This window comes from Gymnoscopelus microlampas (assembly GCF_963454915.1).
Source record: "Gymnoscopelus microlampas genome assembly, chromosome: 20".
Taxonomy (NCBI): Eukaryota; Metazoa; Chordata; class Actinopteri; order Myctophiformes; family Myctophidae; genus Gymnoscopelus; species Gymnoscopelus microlampas.
Window position 1 is genome coordinate 402501 of NC_139957.1, and position 22216 is coordinate 424716.

The window sequence follows — 22216 nt, forward strand, 5'->3', positions numbered from 1 at the left end:
GGCAGACAGACAGACAGACAGTGACAGAGTGGCAGACTGGCAGACTGGCAGACAGTGACAGAGTGGCAGATTGGCAGACAGACAGTGACAGAGTGAGAGAGAGGCAGACAGACAGACAGACAGACAGACAGACAGGCTACCAGGAGTATGTTTGTAACAAAGTAAGAATTCCAAATAATGATCACCTCAATGCATTGTTGGGGACAGGGATCAAACCAGCGACCTATGGATTCACAGGCTGCCTCTCTTCTTATTGAACTAGAAATATAGCCTCCCTGATGGTGTCTGTTGATATCTATAGGTTTTTCAGTCCGTTATGAACCAAGCCTCTGTTTTGCTAACTACTCTAGATTACTGGTTGACAAATATTTAGCAATAAAGTTTTGTTTTGTGTTCTTGGAATGGAAAGTAGTGAAAATAGTTGATCTACAAGCTGACAATGTGTTGCTATCTGAAAAGTTGTGAGATTGTAGATTGGCTATTTTCACAAGAAAGTATGTTGTACATAAAAAAACAACTAATCTCAAAAAAGCATTTCATGTTATTGTTTAAAAGTTGCACATGTCTGAATTAACAGGGTCATGTTTTGTACAATGCAATTTAAATGTAAACTGTAATTAGTGGGATTTGAACCAGGGACCTTCGGCACATGAGGCTCACACTCTACTGGTGGAGCTATTGAATCCACAGGATCAGACAGTGAGAAAGGAGAATCTAACAAAACAAAACAAAAGGGCGAATGAAGTACGTCATGCATTAAAAATAACTACTTTCAAGTATACATTTCTCGTTATTTTTAACAATTGCACATGCATTTATTGATACAGTCATGTTGTGTGCAATGCAATTATAAGTCTACATGAGGTGGGATTCGAACTGGCGACCCTGTGGTTTCAAGGCAGATGATTAAGCGATCAAGCTATTGAACCAACACACCTGAACCTGTGAAAAAGGGCCTCAAACATTTATTTGACACAGTTCCACGCAAATTGCTCAGAAATCCTTGGTTTAAATGTTTTTCAAACTGCTCAATACATTTCGGAATGGAAACTAGTGAAAATAGTCGATCTACAAGCTCACAACGCGTTGCTATCTAAAAAGGTGTGAGATTGTAGATCAGCTATTTTCACAAGAAAGTATGTCATACATAAAAAACAACTACTCTCAAAAGCAATTCATGGTATTGTTTAAAAATTGCACATGTCTGAATTAACAGGGTCATGTTTTGTATAATGCAATTTAAATGTAAACTGTGACGAGTGGGGTTTGAACCGTGGACCTTTGGCACATGAGACTAACACTGTATTGATCAAGCTATTCAATCCACAGCCTTGGTCAGTGAGAAGGGAGAATCCAACAAAACAAAACAAAACAAAAGAGGGAATGAAGTACATCATACATTGAAAACAACTACTCTCAATAAGCAGTTCATTTAACAATTGCATGTTTATTCATTGATACAGTCATGTTGTGTGCAATGCAATTGAGTTGAGGTCTGCATGAGGTGAGATTTGAACCGGCGACCATGTGGTATCAAGGCAGATGATTACATTGGGCCAACAGACCCAAACTGATGAAAAGGGAGTTCACACACATGACACACTTTCACGCAAATTGCTCAGAAATGCTGGATTTAAATGTTTTTCAAACTGCTCAAAATTGCAGACAATCTAAGGGCGGAGCTTACTGGTCAAAGTGATAGATATGTTCCTCATTGATACAGTCATGTTGTGTGCAATGCAATTGTAATGAAGTCTACCTGAGGTGGGATTCGAACCAGCAACCCTGTGGTTTCAAGGCAGATGATTAAGCTATCAAGCTATTGAACCTACACACCTGAACTAGTGAAAAGGGAGTTCACACACATGACACACTTTCACGCAAATTGCTCAGAAATCCTGGATTTAAATGTTTTTCAAACTGCTCAAAATTGCAGACAATCTAAGGGCAGAGCTTACTGGTCAAAGTGATACATGTGTTCCTCATGAGTCAAGGCACATGTGTAAGCAGGTTTAACGGCTGTCGGCCAAACGAGGCATGACTTTTGCCTGTTTAAAGTTTGCATTTTCAAAAAATTGCTATAGCGCCCCCCTTTGACCAATTGGAGTAAGATTGGTTTCAGTGATACTTGGAATGACCTTCTACAATATTGCAAAGTGTCAAACAAATGCGAGTCTGCATGTATGTTTTAGGGGCAGATGAATAATTGTCATAAAACTGCAATTTTCATTGGCTTATAAAAGCTTAACGTTTTCACTTATGGAAAATCCGCTTGCTCACGTCTGTCGGCATTGGTCCAAAGTTCATGTGCATACAGTTTCGTACAGATTGCTCAATCTGTACGAAGGAAGAGTCTTTTTTACTGCTTTTCATAGAATTCGAAATGGTGGGAGATCTAAAGGTCAGAGGTCAAAGGTCAGAGGGTGAAAGTTGTTAGGCATGAGGAGACGCATGTGTGCATCGAAGTTTCATGGCTGTGGGTCAAACAGGGCATGAGTTGTACCTGTTCAAAGTTGGCATATTTCAATTGAGTGCTACAGCGCCACCCTTTGGCCAATGTTTGTGAGTTTCGGGTTTTCGCCGTTTGGCATAGCCCTCTACCATATTGCCGAATTTCATAAAAAGTGACCACGCGGTTAGGCCAGAACTGGCAAAACCGGCGGAAGAATAATGAACTCTTACAGATGTAATAAGGCTTCGAGCCTATTGGCCTCGAAACCTTAAATATATATATATCAAATTATATGAAGCTCACAACCCATCAGCTAGTGATGGGTTGTGGGTTGTGGGTCTGCTATTTTTGAATAGCCGGAGTAGGGCTTAAGTGCACTGTTCCTCATGTAGCTGGAGACCCCGTACCCCCTCAAGGACTTTTTGTTTTGTTATTTTAGCAGTGAAAGGATGCAGCTATTTTTATCTCCACCAGACCGAAGGCGTGGCCAAGACTGTTTTCGCCCCAGTCCGTCTGTCCGTGAGTGTGTCCGTCCGTCGGTCCGTCGGTCCGTCCGTCCGTCCGTCCATGTACAGCTAATCTCTGGCACCGTTTGCGTGAAACTGTACACACACACTCCTTGGAGGCCAGAGCAGAACCGTGGGCCCCACATTTTTCACCTTGGCGCAAACTTCACACAAATCGGTACACGTTATCTCTATAGTCATGTGATCAAGATGTATCTGTCTGATTTTTCGGATTCTATATTCCGATTGACTACGATTGAATTACTTTAATTATTACTTACTGTATTACTAGTTTTTTTGGAGGCCCCAGTTGCACGACATGCTAGAAGGCACCACTGGACCGATTGCCGAAACTTTGCACGCAAACTCCCCGTAGGCCAAGGAAGAATCTCCACCAATTATTTTTTAGACAGATTTTTGCTAAACACATTTTCTGTTACTACTCCTACATATTTTGTCCAAATCTCACGCAAATCGGTATACATTATCTCTCGCCAATAGTGCCAGTGATTTTTTGTTTTTCTTACCGTGTCAAGCAGTCACAGAATATTTATCTCTAGTATGATCGATTCCCCGATCGTTGCTAAACACGGAGGTTTCCTCTATGCTTCCGGTATCATTTCGACCGTCTGTTCTCTAGTTATTGGCCGTTGAACATAGCATGTCTCGCCAAAAATGCAGAGGGAAACAAGGGATACAGATACAGACATTTTCACAAATTCAATAACAAGGAAGTGAATGATCTCCTGTTTCTCTGTGTGCCTGAGAGTGAAATGGTGGCTCATAGGTTGGCGAACAACGCCATCTAGTTTAAACACTGAAAACACTGTTTGGACGTGTTACACGTCAATGGCACTGAATGACTTAAAGTACCAAAAGTAAAAGTACTCATTATGCAGAATATCACATTCACAAGGTATCATGTGTAGGCAATATTTGTAATGTATTACACTCTTTTGAAAATAGCAGAAGTTTAAATAGGGCTGAAGTGGTTAGGGCTGAAGTGGTTAATGTATGTTTTGTAATAATAAGCTGTCAAATCATTGTAGTGGAGTAAAAAGCACAATATCTGCCTCTGAGATGTAGTGGAATTGAAAGTAATAGTATTGAAAATTGGAAATACTCCAGTAAAATCAAAGTGCCTCAAAACTTGCGTGTTAAGTGCAGTACATGAGTAAATGTACTTAGTTACTTTCTACCACTGCTCACCTCATGGTGTAGAGCAGGGTTCCGTCCTCCATGATCCTCAGCAGTTTGTTGGGCATGGTCATGTTGTGAGCCACAGACTTCTTGCCGTTGTGGAAGAAGGTGTCCGGCGTCCAGATCTTGCTGGCCATCAGGTTGTTGAGACGCAGGATGTTCATGGGGCCGTGGAACTTCAACCGCTCGTCCTTCCAGCTCTGACGGAAGAAGACGTCCACCGTGTATTCCTGCACGGGACCACATGAAAGAGCTTTAACGGATCAGGGGTCTTCAACCTTTTCAGGCCAAGGATCCCCTAGATGAGAGAGAGATGAAGCTGGGACCCCCTCTATTTTGTATAAAAATGTGTTTCAGATTAAACTTTTTTCGTTTACTTGGTCTGCTAAAGTTTTCCTTAGAAAAAGGGATGCTAGGGTTCAAGTGGTTACGGTAAAAAAAATAATCACACCCAGTGTGAAGAGAGTGGTGCCTTTGAATTAGTGTAACTGGTTGCATCCTTGTGTTGCAATCAGCTGCAGCCGTTGAGGCCGTGCTCAAACATACGGACGGACAGACGGACAAACAGACACACACACGCGGTAAAATGTAGGAGTGGTTGGCACCACTCAAAAAAATCATAGTAACTCTGAGGACCCCCTGTTGAAGACCCCTGCTTTAACGGATCAGGGGTCTTCAACATTTTTCAGGACAATGTTTCAGGCCTTAGCTGAGAGAGAGATGAAGCATGAAATACAGAATAGGATTTATAATTCTCCTCCTCACCTACAAAGCTCCCCCCCCCCCCCCCCTAAAACATAATCATCAGGTATTATGGTTGGTTATACTAACTAGGAGGAAGATTTTTTCAGAAATTGTTAAAATTATGTTTTTATGTGGACACGCCTCCAGTTCATTAAGTATACCTGGTTCTCACCTTAGCACCTCCTCCACCACCTTAGCACCACCCACCTGTCCTAGTCCGTCCTCCTCCTCATGCCCACACCTGCTGTGTTATGATAATGAGGGGGAGGGCATGTTTTTACTAAAGCGTTGTTTTTCTATTGGCACGTTTGACTCTCAAGGTTTCAGCCTCCAGGAAGAAACTGAAAGTAGGCAGAGAAGACATAAAACACCATAAAAACACCACCAGGGGGCTTAATGAAGTTCTTTCAACCTCATAGACACATGAAAAACAGAAAAAGTGCAAAACCATGGCACCACCTCTTTAAGGCTAAAAAAAACGTTAGAACAGGAGGCAGAGCATTTAAGTTTCAGCCACTTCAGCTGTGGAAGCTTCTCCCAGTCTCAGTCCGTGAAGCGGACACACTCTGTATATTTACGACTAGATTAAAAACCTTTCTTTATGATAAAGCCTATAGCTAGATGGCTTTTCTCAGTACTCAGTCACCCTATAGTCATCCTCTCTCCTCTCTCCCTCTCCAGCTCCCCCCCTTCCCCTCCCCTCCGCTCTTCCTTACATCCCCTTCCTCTCTCTCTTCTCGCTCCAGTAAGGCCTGCCACTAATAGGCTCTATGCACAACAGCCATATTGGGAATTGAATTGGGCCCCTCCCTTACTTCCTTCACATGTGTTACCAATAATACTAATTAAGGCTCCGTTCCATTTAGTGTAGCAGTCTTATTTTCAAGGACCCCCATAACTCTGAGAGTGTACAAATGGAACCAAATGGACCCTTACGGGTCCATTTGGTTCCATTTGTACACTCTCAGAGTTACACACCCACCATAAGGGGCCATTTGGGAACCAAAATGGAGTGTTTCTATAGTGAGCCAACATGCACGATATCAGCACCCTGACCAGAATGGAACAGAGCCTTGATTAGTAGCATTGGTAACACCTGTGAAGGAAGTAAGAAGAGGCCCAATTTCTTTCCAATATGGCGTCTGTGCATAGAGCCTATTCCACATCCGGGGACCAACTCCTCTGAGTTTTTTTTTGTGTCTGCCACTTCGCAGTTCCATGGACTGTACAGACCCCCAGAGTGTGACTGCGGACCGGGCCTCTCCATGGAGCACTACTGTGGATTTCTACTATATTATAATATACTGTATATTATCTCAATATTCTTATATTATGCCATTATATACTATATAACATTATTGTTGTACTACGTATATTATATTATTATATACTATCTTACACTACTATATTTGCTATTATTGTCTCCGCCAGGCCGAAAGGCATGGCATGGGACTATGTTTTGCACCCTGTCCGTCCGCCCGTGTATCCGTGTGTCCGTGTGTCCGTGTGTGTGTGTACATCGCCTCCTCCGTCTGTGGACAGTTCATCTCTGGCACTGTTGGTGATTGATCGCAGCGAAACTGTGCACACACACTCCCTGGATGCCAATTCAGAACTTCTGCCCCAAATTTTTCACATCTGCCTTTTATAGCGCCACCGGGAGACCGCTTTTTGCAAAAACATATGTTTTGACAGTACTCCTACAGATTTTATCCAAACATCACACAAATCGGTACACAGTATCTCTATAGTCATTAAACGAAAGGTGTACGAAGATTTTTCATATTCCATCCTGATTGGCTATCCAAAGTTTTCAGGAGTGCTCCGTTTTGAACAAAATGCCTCAAATCATGAACACACATGCAATTTCCGTGAAATTTTGCACACACATTCTCACTAGGCCGAGGAAGAAATGTCACTTGAACATTTTCAAATTAGCCTCTTGGTGGCGCTATAAGAGGCCGATTTGTGTTTTTACCTATAACTGCACCGATCTGTGTAAAACTTTGTATGTGCACTCCCTAGAGGCCAAGGAACAACCTTTGCCCTGCATTTTTCACATCTGCCTTTTATAGCGCCACCAGGAGACCGACACATTTTTGGATTGAGATTGAGATTTTTTGTTGCCACTGTCACAAAATTGCTTGCTCAGGGTAGGACTGTCGGGTCTCTGCTCTACATGTAAAGTGTCTTGATTCTATAAAGGAAAACTTGTATGTCCAAAACTGTTTGGTAAGTGAGCGGTCCTATTTATGAGTTATTAATTTCATCATGCATCTCGGTAGCCAATCACAGTACGTCCTGCGAAGTGACGTGCTTACATTTTTTACATTATTAATAATTTCATCATGCGTCTCTCTAGCCAATCACAGCGCGTCTGTGAAGTTTGAAGTTAATTTCATCATGGGCCCAGCTAGCCAATCACAGCACGTCCTGCAAAGCTTAGCCTATGGGCGTGTTTTCCACAGCATGGCGTCACAGCGAAAGACAAATTTTCACGACGTAAAGAAAAACTTTCACCACGGATGGGTCCTAAACCCTCTTATATGAGCGGTTGCACCGCTCAATAATATATATAATTCTTATGTGAATTAAATAAGATTTATACAATGTTTTGGTATGGTTTCCCCCATCTAAACTTGCACTCTGCCAGAAAATACCCTTGTCTCAGACAAGGATTCACAACTTGTATCCCACTTTCCCACTTGTATCACAAGTTGTATCCCACTTTCAGAACCACAGTTCTCTTGATGGCTAGAGTCCCTCAGAAGCCACACCATATAATAAAAGTGGAACATTTTGCCTAAAATAGGGACGGGGGCCGGCTTAATGTGAAACTAGCCTTATTCTGGTGACAGGCCTGCCATCACAGTGACACTGAAAGACGTAGAGAGCACACGCACACACGCGCGCGCGCGCGCACACACACACACACACACACACACACACACACACACACACACACACACACACACACACACACACACACACACACACACAGTGTCGTTCATAATTCAGCAGGCTTGTGGCAGTGATGTGTTGGAGAGGAGACCTTATGAAGTATTCACAACCTTCCTGTCCTGAGGCCAGACAATGGGATTTTGTCCGGCTGGAAACCTCGCACTGAATGTCCAAAACTGTTAGGTTTCAAGAAAAAAATAAAGAGCCTGTATTCCAACCGATCCAACGTTAGTTGGTTATTGGTTATTATTTAGAATACTTTCCATTGGTTTGATATTTATAAAACACAAAGCCACTTTCAATTGAGCTTGTAGATCTGCTATTTACCCTACTTTTAAGACACTTTTGTACGACAATCTAGGGCAATCATTTATTTAAAAGGGGGAGACAAAATGTTGAAATGTTGGAGATACAAGGTTTCTATTTTGGGAAGTGGCCACACATTGCCACATCCTTCATAATAAAAGTTACAATACTCTTTCTTGATTTGAGGTCCATGAAGCCATATTTGTCACTTGGGCATATAAACAGGAAATGAGAAGGGAGGTGATGGGACTCAGAGGCATAACTGTCACTGCAGGACGCCATGAGTGATGTGGACTGGCCAACGTTTCAACAAAGCTCTGGAAATTATGAATTTACAGAGAGTTTACAGAAATTAGTTTACAGAGGTAGTGAAGAGCTTCATAGCAACACTGACTGACTGATTGATTGATTGATTGATTGATTGATTGATTGATTGATTGATTGATTGATTGACAAAAAATGCATACGAACAAACATATTTGTACATATCTGTCAAAAGGATGAGACACAAAATAGCTGGAGTTTCTATCAATATGTCTGAATTTTGAGAGAGAGAGAGAGAGAGAGAGAGAGAGAGAGAGAGAGACTAATTTTGCGGTTGAGTGACCATGTGTTCATATCGACAGAGGGACCGTCACCGACGGTGAGTGGAATTAGTTGTAGCAGAGAGTGAGTGGAACTAGTTGTAGCAGAGACCGATGCATTGTAACAGTAATAATGAAACATTTAAAAACATAACCAGACTGTATCATCGCCTCACGTGAAGCTCACTAGCTGCCAGATTCATATTTAGATCTTAGTTTGATCAGAGAAACGCGGCACGTTTATCAGTACTGATTAATTATAATGTGTGTGTGTGTGTGTGTGTGTGTGTGTGTGTGTGTGTGTGTGTGTGCGTGCGCGTGTGTGCGTGCGCTCAAGAGAGCCAGCATTTTTTTAAATAAGTTGGATTGTTTTTTTGTCTCTCACATAATATTTCATGCCAGTATTTGATCACTTTATTGTGGTTGTCAGAGGTGTCGCATTTTGGGTTGTCTGGGTTGTTTGGATTGTCAGAAGGTTCTGAATGTCCATCACTGGGACACTCTTGTGATCGACTGGTCACTGGTGGAAAATGTATGCATTTATTTTTTGTCACGGAAACATATTTGGAGGTCGGGGGGGGGTGAAGGAAAAAAACTAAAACGAGCACTAGACCCCCCTCCTGAATAAATAACCCACCATCCCTTATGCAACACGGTACATTCGACAGCATACGCTAGAGGCTGCTTATAAGATACCAAGGCTACATCAGTGATATCATTGTCATGCGACAATTGTAACAACTGTCGATACAACGTTACGTTGGCTACGCGGTGAGGTTTCAAAGACCGCCAGTGCAGCACTGCTTTGTTTGTGTATTGTTTATCTGTTGTTATCATAACTCAAGACTATGCCAGGAACAAACTTTTCGGGCTGCAACCCCCCAAAATAATCATATTAGAACTGGTGACCCCCCATCCTGACAAGCACTTGGAATTGTAGGCATTACATTTAGTTTGACTTGGTTGCACAGATAGATATTGTGAAAATAGCCGAACTACAAGCTTACAACACCTCGTTGAGGCGTTGTGAGCTTGTTGATTGGCTATTTTCACAATGTTTGACACTACGTATTTGACAATTTTGTCTTAAAAGTAATTAAATTGTAACTTTAGAAATGTGCAGATACCCTGTATACAACCTCATGTACCCTATGTCTAACCTCATGCACCTTATGTCTAACCTCATGCACCTTATGGCTAACCTCATGCACCCCATGTCTAACCTCATGCACCTTATGGCTAACCTCATGCACCCCATGTCTAACCTCATGCACCTTATGTCTAACCTCATGCACCCTATGTCTAACCTCATGCACCTTATGGCTAACCTCATGCACCCCATGTCTAACCTCATGCACCTTATGGCTAACCTCATGCACCCCATGTCTAACCTCATGCACCTTATGGCTAACTTCATGCACCCCAAGTCTAACCTCATGCACCTTATGGCTAACCTCATGCACCTTATGGCTAACTTCATGCACCCCAAGTCTAACCTCATGCACCTTATGGCTAACCTCATGCACCCCATGTCTAACCTCATGCACCCTATGTCTAACCTCATGCACCTTATGGCTAACCTCATGCACCTTATGGCTAACCTCATGCACCCCATGTCTAACCTCATGCACCTTATGGCTAACCTCATGCACATGCTGTATCATGAGGGGAGGCCATAGCTGAATGGTTAGTGAGCCCGCCTAGGGAGCCAGAGGCCCCGGTTGCCCCAGGTTCGATTCCAGGCCAGGTCAGCATATGTGCCGATGAAATGAAATTTGTCCCTGAGCAAGACTCTTAACCCCTAATTGCTCACAGGTTCTCATTGGAAACAAGACCGCAAGGACTTTCATGAACGACCTGTTAAAAGGAATTATCCTTATCAGCTGGATTATGCTATGGGTATATACGTATGTATATCTACGCATGTTCTCTTTGCTGTTTGAGTTTTTTGTTGTTGCTCTCCCTGCCCCTTTTTCTTTTCTCTTCCTGAAAACAGAAAACATTATGGAGCTTGCACAAAAAAAGAATTCACCCACTTCTTTACACCTGCAAACCTGTGTTTTAACCGTGTCACTGAGTGGATCTGAGAAGAGCCGCACTCAGGATCAGTAAAGAAAAGCATGAAGTGCTGTGTGACGATTAGACTATCTTAGGATCAGATTACTTCAGCGCAAATAAGGGGTGGGGGCAGTGTTGCCAGATTCTGTGAGAGAAACAAGCAACCAGGTCTAGGAAAACCAGCCCAAAAGAAGCGACGTATGGGCCACATGAGCACTTAAACATACAGTATACACGAATCCACGGAGCGCTGCCCTGTAGGTGGCGCCGCCATTGCTGCGGTGTCAAACTCAGTCAGCTGCTGCTGCGGTTCTGTCCGTCTGTTCACGTTACTCTTTACCTGCTTGGCTGTTGGAGCAGCCATAAACTACACAGGTTCATCCCGATTTTCTGTACAACTTTGTTAAGTTAGTGTTAGTAAAAGTTAGTAAAAAGCAGTTAAAAGAGTAACGTGAGCAGTCAGTGTGACTGCAGCTGACTGACACCGCGCAGCAGCAGCTGATCGAGTCTGACACCGCAGCAATGGCGGCGCCACCTACAGGGCAGCGCTCCGTGGATTCGTGTATACATCAGCTATTTTCAAATAACATCGTGCAGGGAAATTATAATAAGCAGATATGGCAACCCTGGGTGGGGGTGGGGGCTAGGGGGGAGATGTTGAGCTGCATAAGCATGCCAGGCATGCCAGCTGTCAGTTCAGTGACTTGGGAGAGCGCATAAAACGTGCATTTTTCCCCAGCAATTGTTATTAGGTTTGTCACATCCATATGCCCAACAGCCAGGGTATCTTGGAACACATTTCACGGGTCTATCCGAGTTCTGTTCAGTCATTTGATTTTTTTTTAAAATAAATAATAATAGTTCAGAACCAATCGGGTCGTGGAACAAATTTCATGGGTCCATTCATTTGACCTAGTTGATCCTGCGGGGGCAATGTTCAGGTGGTCAGACTTTAGCACAGGGGGAGAGTTGTTAGGGCTTAACCACTTAAACCCCAGCATCTGTGTTGTGGGGAAAGCTTTAACAGAACATAGCAGATCGACAAGCTCGCAACGCGTCGCGGTCGATCGGCAGTTTTCAGCCAAAGCTTTCCCCCCACAATAACAGAAAACAGAAAATACACTAGCGCAGTGCCCTGAGGGACTCCCATAAATCTTGTAGCGTTTAAGTGGTTAAATGTCTTGCCAGGAACACCTGGACACATTGCCGGAGGTCGGGAATCGAACACCGGGACCTTCTGTTTCACTCTACCCGTTCGGCTACGGCCGCCGACCCATCAGGGGGGCTGGAGGGGGCTGGCAGGGGGGGGGAGGTTACAGCTCCGCTGTGAGGGGACACATCTCTGTCCATCTGTATGGCAGCTGCCCCCCAAGGCCCCTGTCAGCATGAGTTTACATCACTACCAATGTGTGTGTGTGTGTGTTTGTGTGTGTGTGTGTGTGTGTGTGTGTGTGTGTGTGTGTGTGTGTGTGTGTGTGTGTGTGTGTGTGTGTGTGTGTGTGTGTGTGTGTGTGTGTGTGTGTGCGTGTGCGTGCGTGCGCGTGTGTGCGTGCGTGCCTGTGCGCGTGTGCGTGTGTGCGTGCGTGTGTGTGTGTTTTTTTTTTTCTTATTATAATACTTGTGAGGACCTGTCCTTACAAGTATAGTAGAATTTGAGAAATAGACATTGTGAGGGATAAGGATTCTTACGTTTGACTTTGAGATACATTTGCAATTAGAAGATTCAGGTTGTGGTTAGACTTAGGATTAGACACTTAGATGTTAGGTCAGGGAACAGAGATGGAGTTATGAGTATTGCCTGATTTACACTGATGTACACTCATAGATGTGCAATTTCTCGGCTTTAGGATTATGATTAAATACATAAAATGACGATGTTCTCACAAGTATGTGTGTGTGTGTGTGTGTGTGTGTGTGTGTGTGTGTGTGTGTGTGTGTGTGTGTGTCTCTCTCTCTCTCTCTCTCTCTCTCTCTCTCTCTCTCTCTCTCTCTCTCTCTCTCTCTCTCTCTCTCTCTCTCTCTCTCTCTCTCTCTCTCTCTCTCTCTCTCTCTCTCTCTCTCTCTCTCTCTCCCCTCTCCCTCTCCCTCTCTCGCCCTCAGGCAGCAGCATGCATACGCTCTGCATTAGGAGACAGCACATGGAGCCCAGGAGAGTCAGTCAGTGTATATCGTTGCTGTCGGGCAAAAACCTCCTATCTCCATATTTTAACTTTGTGTGGTTTTTTTCCGTAAATTAACGCCCTATTTGATCATACTACGGTATCACACAAAAACATCAAAAGCAGCAGATCCACAAAGCTGGAAACGTGGCGTGAATCCTGAAAAGTGCCAGTTTTAGACATATGCGGTTTCCACTCGACAGAGACGATACATATGGTTCTATGTATAGACACACACAGCTTCGAGATCTGCTGCTTTGAAACGAACACACGCTTAGGAGTCAAGTCACGCACAGCAACACTGTGACAGCAGGCACACAGCAATGTCACTTATAATAATAATAACTAAATGTCTTGAGTTTTGGGTGACGCGAATGTTGAATCATGAATTAATTCATTAATTAATTGATTCATTCCTTCATAATCGCGCTTCTAGTCGTCTTGCACCTTAATGGCTAATATCATGTACAGTATATATTTGGTATGTTCGTGCACTTCATGTCTAAACCTCATGTACATACTGTACCGGATGTATATGCTATGCGTATATATGTAGATGTAGATATTTTGTCGCTCCCTTGCATCATCAGTGATTGGCACAGCGAGTTTAAAGTCGCCACATTTATTCACATAAATAAGAGTAAATGATTTTCTTTGTGTTAATTAAACAGTTAAATAACTATATTCTGGAAAGTACTCATTGCTATTGTTTGTTCCTGTCACGTCACGGTGCGTGTCAGATGGCGACCCAAATGCAAAACCACACAGGCAGGCTGGTCAAGTCCAATGGTGATTTAATTAACAGAACACCAAAGCATACAACAATGTGAGGCTGGCAAACTTGACAAGGCAATGATGCATGCAAACCACATGAACACACTGTAACAACTTCTACAAACTGACAAGATAACACTACATAGAAACACAGGCAGGTCTAAATAGACACAGAGTGACAGGACACAGCAAGGACAATAGGCTCTATGCACAGCAGCCATATTGGAAAGAAATTGGGCCTCTTCTTACTTCCTTCACAGGTGCTACCAATGATGCAAATGAAGGCTCTGTTCCATTCTGGTCAGGGTGCTGATATCATGCATGTTGGCTCACTAGAAACACTCCATTTGGGTTCCCAAATGGCCCCTTATGGTGGGTGTGTAACGGGTCCATTTGGTTCCATTTGTACACTCTCAGAGTTATGGGGGCCTTTTAAAATAAGACAACCACTATGCCACACTAAATGGAACAGAGTGTTAATTAGTATTATTGATAACACCTGTGAAGGAAGTAAGAAGAGGCCCAATTTCTTTCCAATATGGCTGCTGTGCATAGAGCCTATTAACACATGATTGGCTACAGCTAAACAAGACACAGGTTAACACATTTGCTAATCACAGGACTGAGACAAGACAGGTAACAACTAAGTAAAACAGGAAACACTTGTACAACACTACAAACTACAAGTATGCAACAGCTAGGTCATGACAGTTCCGTAACAGGGGTCTCCCTGTCTCTCCAGCTATACTGTACATGAAAATACATGTTCAGGCCAGCATACCAATGTTATCACATACAGGATACAGATACACAAGGACAATTGGAAGAAACAAACCAAATTGGAACTGGAACATTATAAAACTGAAACTGATAAATGGCTCGTCTCTCCTGATTGGCTGAAATTGGCAATTGATTGATTGATTGATAAGGATAAGGATAATTCCTTTTAACAGGTCGTTCATGAAAGTCCTTGCGGTCTTGACATACTTGAATACTTTATTAGACAGAAATGTAAACAGCACGAGGTACAGTCAGAAATTTAGGCTAAACAGATAACACAAAAAAGTATATATAAGACTACTTATATAAGACTACATAAAATACTTTAACGATGACAATTCATGACCAATGCCCATTTAAAAGTTTCACGTTATTAATTATAGGCCTATTAAAATCATAACGCCGACCCTGAATGTTGTGTAATGTAAACAATTTATTTATGAGCACCTGCTACTCTTAAGTAGCTATACTATACATATATACAGGTAGTATATACTGTTGTGTTGTGTTACTTGTTTCTTCGTTGTAGTTAGTTTTACTTGTTGCTACCTGTCTTGTCTCACCAGTTGTGTGAATTGCAAATGTCTGTGCACCTGTGTTAGCCAATCATGTGTTAATTGCCCATTGTTTTCTGTGTCTTGTCAGTTCTTGTGTGTATTTAAACTCCTCTGTTTTGTGGTTTCTGTTGTTTGTCAGTTGTGGTTGGTGATTTCTGCTTTACAAAGATTGTAGAGGATAAAAGTGCTACCTTACACTTACTTTGTGTCTCAGCTTGTTTCTGGGGGCGGAACTACTAAGGCTGTACTCACCCTCACACAATGCATTCAGCAGCATATCAGTGGCACATGCTATCAGACCACAATAGGACTGGCTTTGAAGCTTTTTTTTTTATTTGAGCAAAAAAAAAGCATTATTTTACACTTTGGCTATTTTTGAAAAATCGTGAACATGTGTGCAAATCTTTGAATATATATATATTTTTAAAGCATTTTTTAAAAACATTTTTGACCCCCTGGAACAAAATATTTTGAGATGGGGGTCCGCGGCCAAATACATATAATTTTGGGGGTCCTTGATATGTAAAAGATTGAGCACCACTGATATAGAAACATACGTTTTTCAGAAAACTGTTGGGATTTAGGAGACATGTACTGTAGAATCGGCCTCAGGTCTTACTGGGTTAAGCGATGACACAGATGTATGTGTCCTTTTAGTTTACTGGATTTGGAAGGCCAACGTGCATTCTGCAGTGCAGATGGAGATGGAGGAATGGGATGGCACCATCCTGGACATAAATAAATGCCACTGTCAGGGCATTGGGTGAGAAATGTCAAGGTCTCCTGGGGATGCGTGTGCTGTCAGGATGTGACTCTGTATCCTACCCCTGTGGAAAGGGCAAGGTATCTGCACTGAATGTACTCCTATAAGTGCCATGCCTGGACTAAATACAGTGCTTGGGGAACCTGATGCCCCTCACAGTGACCTTATTTCTAAACCTTGTGTACCTAATGTTTGGATGGATATGCTATATGTAAATATGTATACCTTGTTTGTTTTTTTGTCCCCCCCTCTCCTTTATTTCTTTCTCTTTCTGGAAACAATAAAAAACAATGGAGCTTGCACAAAAACAGATTTCGCACCTGTGATGTGACAATAAAGATGAGTCTGATTCTAAACATACAGGTACAGAGTTTTTCCTTACACTGTATGGGATGAAAAAGGCCAAGAGTATGAATACTGATCACTACCAGGTCTACAGACAGAGGAAAAAATGTGCCATGGTTTTGCACTTTTTCTGTTTTACATGTGTCTATGAGGTTGATAGAACTTCATTAAGCCCCCTGGTGATGTTCTTGTGGTGTTTTATTATGTCTTCTCTGACTATTTTGAGTTTCTTCCTGGAGGCTGAAACCTTGAGGGTCAAACATGCCAATAGAAAAACAGCCATTTAATGACACAGTAAAAATATACCCTCCCCCTCATTATCATAACACAACAGGTGGGGGCATGAGGAGGAGGAGGGACTAGGACAGGTGGGTGGTGCTAAGGTGGTGGAGGAAGTGCTAAGGTGAGAACCAGGTATAGGGCATAGCACAGATATAGAAACCTAGATACCTCATTGGCCTCTGCAGTTCATTGGAGCGACGTGCTTGTTATGGTGGCCGCCATATTTCCGGGGGGGACGGGCACTGGCCAATCACAGCGCGTTGACTACTGGCCAATCACAGCGCGTCTTTTCCAGGAGTTGTCAGAATCTAGTTGTCCCGCCCCCACCTGCCTCTCATTGGCCTAGTGGACGCCCCCTTCTGTGACATACGCGGAAATTTCCAGCTGCCCCCCAGAAGCGGAAGTGCATGCGTCCGCCATACACACGCTTTAGAGCCAGAGGAGGCGTCTACCTTTATATGTCTATGGGGCATAGCAGTGGCGGCCATTTCCTGGTTCCACTTCAAAATACTCAATGCATTTTTCCCATTGATATTTCCAAAAATATTTATATCAATTATTTTAAGCCTAGAATCAAGCCATCCAGGGTCCTGGTGAATCATGACCATAAAACGTTTGATTCTGTGAAAAAAACTTTTTTGAAAACGGCAAAACAAAGGGTATTTATTAAATATAGTATCATATAATTAAATATAAAATAAAATAAAATCACAGAAAAAAAAATGTAATGGCCATGATTCACCAGGACCCTGGATGGCTTGATTCTAGGCTTACATTAATTGATATAAATATTTTTGGAAATGTCAATGGGAAAAATGCATTGAGTATTTTGAAGTGGAACCAGGAAATGGCCGCCACTGCTATGCCCCATACTTAGTGAACGAGAGGCGTGCCCACATTAAAACATAGTTTTAACACTTTCTGTACACTTTTTTTGAAAAAAATCTTCCTCCTAGTATAACCATAATACCTGATGATCATGTTTTAGGGGGGGGATCATTGAAAATCACGATACCCCGTCTTTAACTGATGCCAGCATGATGCTGCACATAATGCGTGCTCATCTCCAGCTCATGTTGTGGAAGAGGGAGCCACCTGCAGAGGCAAGAGACATCACTACATTTGGGTGGGAGGTTACTAAAGGAGGGGCTGCCATACCACCTGCAGTTGCAGTGCATTGAAGGCCTGCAAGTTAAGAAACTGCAGTTGCCATGTGGCACGCATGTCACAGTTGCACTAACTATTTCATGTGTGAAGGAGGTGAGGCCATTGAGTGTGAGGTTCTACATTAACTTCTGAGATTAAGTGTGAGGTTCTTAAATTAACTTTTATGAATGTATGTATTTGGTGATTTATTAGCTAATATCATAAATGATGTTAATGGTTGGAATGATGTCACACTACATGTTTCAACCTTTTAAATGAGCGCACTTGGCCCACTTTGTGGAAAAAAAGACTGTCTATTTTATTTTATATGCACTATGCAGTACATGAGTCTGTGATTATTTAGAATTGTCTCTGTTATTTGACCTATCATTTATAAATAACAGGCTAATTGAGCAAATTGCTCAACATGCAACTTTTAGCAAACAAGTTGAATTGCATTCACTAGGCCTATAGATTTCTATGAAAAAAGTTAACAGGAAACACAATTTCAGCGCTGTTAACGCCCGCATCCTACTGCACAAATGCACAAGTAGTAGTTGTTTTTTTTAAGTGTCCTGACTGCCTGGCATAACATACATCCAGGCCCACCTGTATACACTACGCTCCAATTATAAAATAATGCATAATTCTATTACTATACCACCTCCGGGGGCGTGGTTTGCCCAAAGCTCCGGTGGGTTCCCAAATCACGCATCAGAGACACATACTTCCCACAGATTACAATCGCCCATGGAGAGTTTGAAAACGTGACTAATGACAAAAAATCGTATCTGCTGGGTGAAGTACAAGTAAGTGCAAACACAACAGCGAGTCTATTGGAATACAACCACCTTAAGGACAAACCATACAAACCATTGTGTGTATTCCTGCACTATTCGCACATAGTGATCTGGGTGGGCATGTAGACATAGCCTACTGTACATGCAAACAGAACAACTACCTTTAAATACATCTGAAGAACTTGCTGCTGTTTTTTTTTTTAAACCAACGGGTTTTAAAGTGAATACTAAACCATGAAATACTGCAGTCATTTGTTTCAAAGGTTTATCCCAAGCTAACCTTTCCTATGTGGATCTATAATTATTGAATTGAATTGAATTGAATTGAATTGAATTGAATTGAATTGAATTGAATTGAATTGAATTGAATTGAATTGAATTGAATTGAATTGAATTGAATTGAATTGAATTGAATTGAGAGATACAGAGATAGAGACAGAGAACGATACAGAACGAGACAGAGACAGAGACAGAGACAGAGACAGAGACAGAGACAGAGAGCGATACAGAGAGAGAGAGCAATACAGAGAGAGAGAGAGAGAGATATATACAGAGAGAGATACAGAGACAGAGAGAGATAAAAAGACAGAGAGCGATACAGAGACAGATACCGAGACAGAGAGAGATACAGAGACAGAGATAGATAAAAAGACAGAGAGAGATACAGAGACAGAGAGATTTCCAGAGACAGAGATGACCCCATGCCTAACGAGTGAAGTAATGTGCAGTGTTGGAGTTTGATGGAGCCATGCTATGAATTATACATGGAACCAATTCCTTCTCTGTGTCTGTTCTTTCTGTTTTAAGGTCCTGAGTCTAAATCACAACCACTCTGATCCCCACTCCCTCTAAATATTAGAGGAGAGCACAAAGAGAGCAACGGAGGAAAGCTTTTAAGGTTGGAAGTAAAGGACAAAATGAAACACCGGGAGTGGGCCAGGAGAGGTAGTGTGTGTGTATGTGCGTGTGTGTGCGTGTGCGTATGTGTGTGTGTGTATGTGGGGGGCACACCTACCATGTCAGTGTCGGATACGGGACCAAAGCTGGTGACATAGATGTCTGTCTTCACCTCTGTTACCCGGTCTGTTAAAACAAAACACACAATCACTTACAAGCCAAAAACATCAGCAGTATACAAAGAGACAAACCAAGAGAGACAAACAAACATAATGAACCCATTCAAACCGGGAACGCATCTCTGTCATTTTTAGATATCTTTGGGCTATTCAAAAATAGCAGATCTACAAGCTCATAGCTCATAGCTCTACAAGCGCAAGCTTGTGGATCTGGGGGCGGCCATAGCTGAGTGGTTAGTGAGCCCGCCTAGGGAGCCAGAGGCCCTGGTTGCCAAGTTTGATTCCAAGCCAGGTCAGCATATGTGTCGGATGAAATGAAATTTAAAAGACTCTTAACCCCTAATTGCTCACAGGTTCTCATTGGAAACAAGACCGCAAGGACTTTCATGAACGACCTGTTAAAAGGAATTATCCTTATCTGACTTTTTTTTTTTTAATCATGGAAACTTTGTGCAAAATCTACTAATCGAATATCAATATTTTTAAAGCGAACATTTGTAACTCAAATCGTTGCTTCTGGGGATTCTACAAATGTCTAATAGAATGTTGCTATAATATCAGTGGTTCTCAAAAATGATATTGACATGATATATAAAAACATTTTGAGATGGGGGTCCACGGCCAAATTTTTTTTCCGGGATCCCCAGAAGTTGTAACAGAGTTAAAAAATATATATTATTCAAAGATTTGCACAACTTTTCACGATTTTTCAAGAATAGCAGATCTACCAGCTCATAGCGCGGCACTTGGTGCCACGCTATGAGCTTGTAGATCTGCTATTTTTGAATAGCCAAAGAAATCTTAAAATGACACCGAGGCGTTCCCGATCTTAAAGGGTTAATCTAAATGGACATCCACACCAGTATATACATCAAGTATAACCATAACTTTTTAGAACTTAAAAAGATTGTGCAAACTCAAGTGGAAGAGTCTACACTAGCAGTTCCCAAACGTTTTAGCTCAAGACCCAAAAGGGACCCAAACAAGTGAAAATATCAGATCTACAAGCTCAAGCTCTGAGCTTATCTGCTATTTTCACTGCTTCTTCAACTTTTTTTTTTGTATTTATTCATGGTATTTGGTATATTTATTCGCAGGCAAATACATGGCATTTTGGGGGTCCTTGACATGAAAAAAGTTTGAGAACCACTGACATTATAGCAAAAAAAAAAAGGATTTAGAAGACATTTGTAGAATCCCCAAAAAGCAAAGATTTAAAAATGTTCGCTTTAAAATATATACTGTATATCAAAGTTTTGCACCCATTTTCACGATAAAAAAAAAAAAAAAAAAAGCAGATCTACAAGCTCGTAGCACGGCACCGAGTGTTGTGCTACGAGCTTTTATATCTTCTATTTTGTAATAGCTAAGTATAAAATAATGGTTATAGCTAAAAATCTAAAATGACCCGGATTTAAAGGGTTAATGTAGGAAACGGGAAAAGGAGATATTTACTTGCGATGCATAAAAGTTGGTCCGCGACCCAAAGATGGGTCCCGAGGAAGAAGTTATATGGCTGCTTATATCTAACCTTTATATTATACCATCACTTACTTCTACAATACATTATGATATGTGACAGCTTGTAAGAGCCTAAATGTCTCCACTAGGCCTGATAGCTATTGTTTTGGTACAGCCATCTTGTTATGGTTCAGTTTGTCCTTCAGGCAACTACAGTATAACTATGATCTCTGCCCTGCGCTCGTGGCAGAGCTACCGTACCACTGACATGAGTGTTAATGTACTTCTGACCATGATATCATGTACATAAAGCATAACCACCTCCACCTAGAATATTGTCTCGACTCCTATGTGCCTTATCGATTGCTGATTGATGCAGAATTCAGTCAGTCCCGACCCACACCACATCTATAGCGTTCAGATAGGCCTGTCACAATTATTACAACATCGTCTAATCGCAATGACTTGCGATAATCACAATTATGTTTCATAATCGTCATAATTGTTTGCATGCTGAAAACTTTGCATACATTTTCAAATAAAAAAAATGCAGAAATATCAGATCTACAAGCTTACAATGTGCCACTTTGTGTCACGTTGTAAGCCTGTAGATCAGCATTTTTTTTAAATTATAGTATAGTAATATCGTATAGTATAGTATAGTATAGTATAGTATACTGTAGTATAGTATTCTTTTTTTCTTTTTTGTATATTCAAGTTATTTGTCATTACCTGCCCTTTGGCATTTTTATTTTTTCTATAATTTTTATCCCTCGATTTTGTAACCCTTTTTTTACCCGGTGCCAATTTTCTAAGTGATCCTGGGCACTACACTCCCCCCACCAGCCTAGGGAGGCCAGGGCCGAGCTCATGCCTCCTTCAATGCATGAGAGCCAACTGACCTTCTTGTCACCTGACAGGGGGGAGTTTCCCCGGTAGGGCGTAGCGCGTGGAAGGAACACGTTATTCCAACCAGTTCCCTTCCCCTCCATCAGGCGCCCCGGCTGACCAGGGGGAGGCAGTATAGTGACCAGGATTACTAAAACTTTTTGTGAGGGTATTAACTACCCTAGGAGACACGGGGAGAACATGCAAACTTTGGCATTTTTGATGAGGACATCTGGGATGCAATCACTCTCATTCACCCTCGAAATTAGTGACCATTATGTTATTATTAATGGCCCCAGAAATACATTGCAGTTTATCATTTAAAGTTGTTTTAGATTATTTTTGTATTGTTGATATATTTTTGAAATAATAAA

At 41.9% G+C, this 22216-nt stretch overlaps 1 protein-coding gene across 1 annotated transcript in view; it reads right to left on the minus strand.

Annotated features, from left to right (window-relative positions):
• gabra2a (gamma-aminobutyric acid type A receptor subunit alpha2a) overlaps nt 1-19450 on the minus strand; it is a gene marked incomplete at its 3' end in the record, with an annotated part of 37569 nt that extends 18119 nt beyond the window's left edge. Inside the window, exons 1-2 of the mRNA XM_084045387.1 lie at nt 19433-19450; nt 4168-4388 (exon numbers count right to left, since the gene is read on the minus strand). Of these exons, the coding sequence (XP_083901513.1) occupies nt 4168-4388; nt 19433-19435 (224 nt within the window). The 5' untranslated portion in view covers nt 19436-19450. The remainder of the gene's footprint in view (nt 1-4167; nt 4389-19432) is intronic.
• Nucleotides 19451-22216: the final 2766 nt, after the last annotated feature.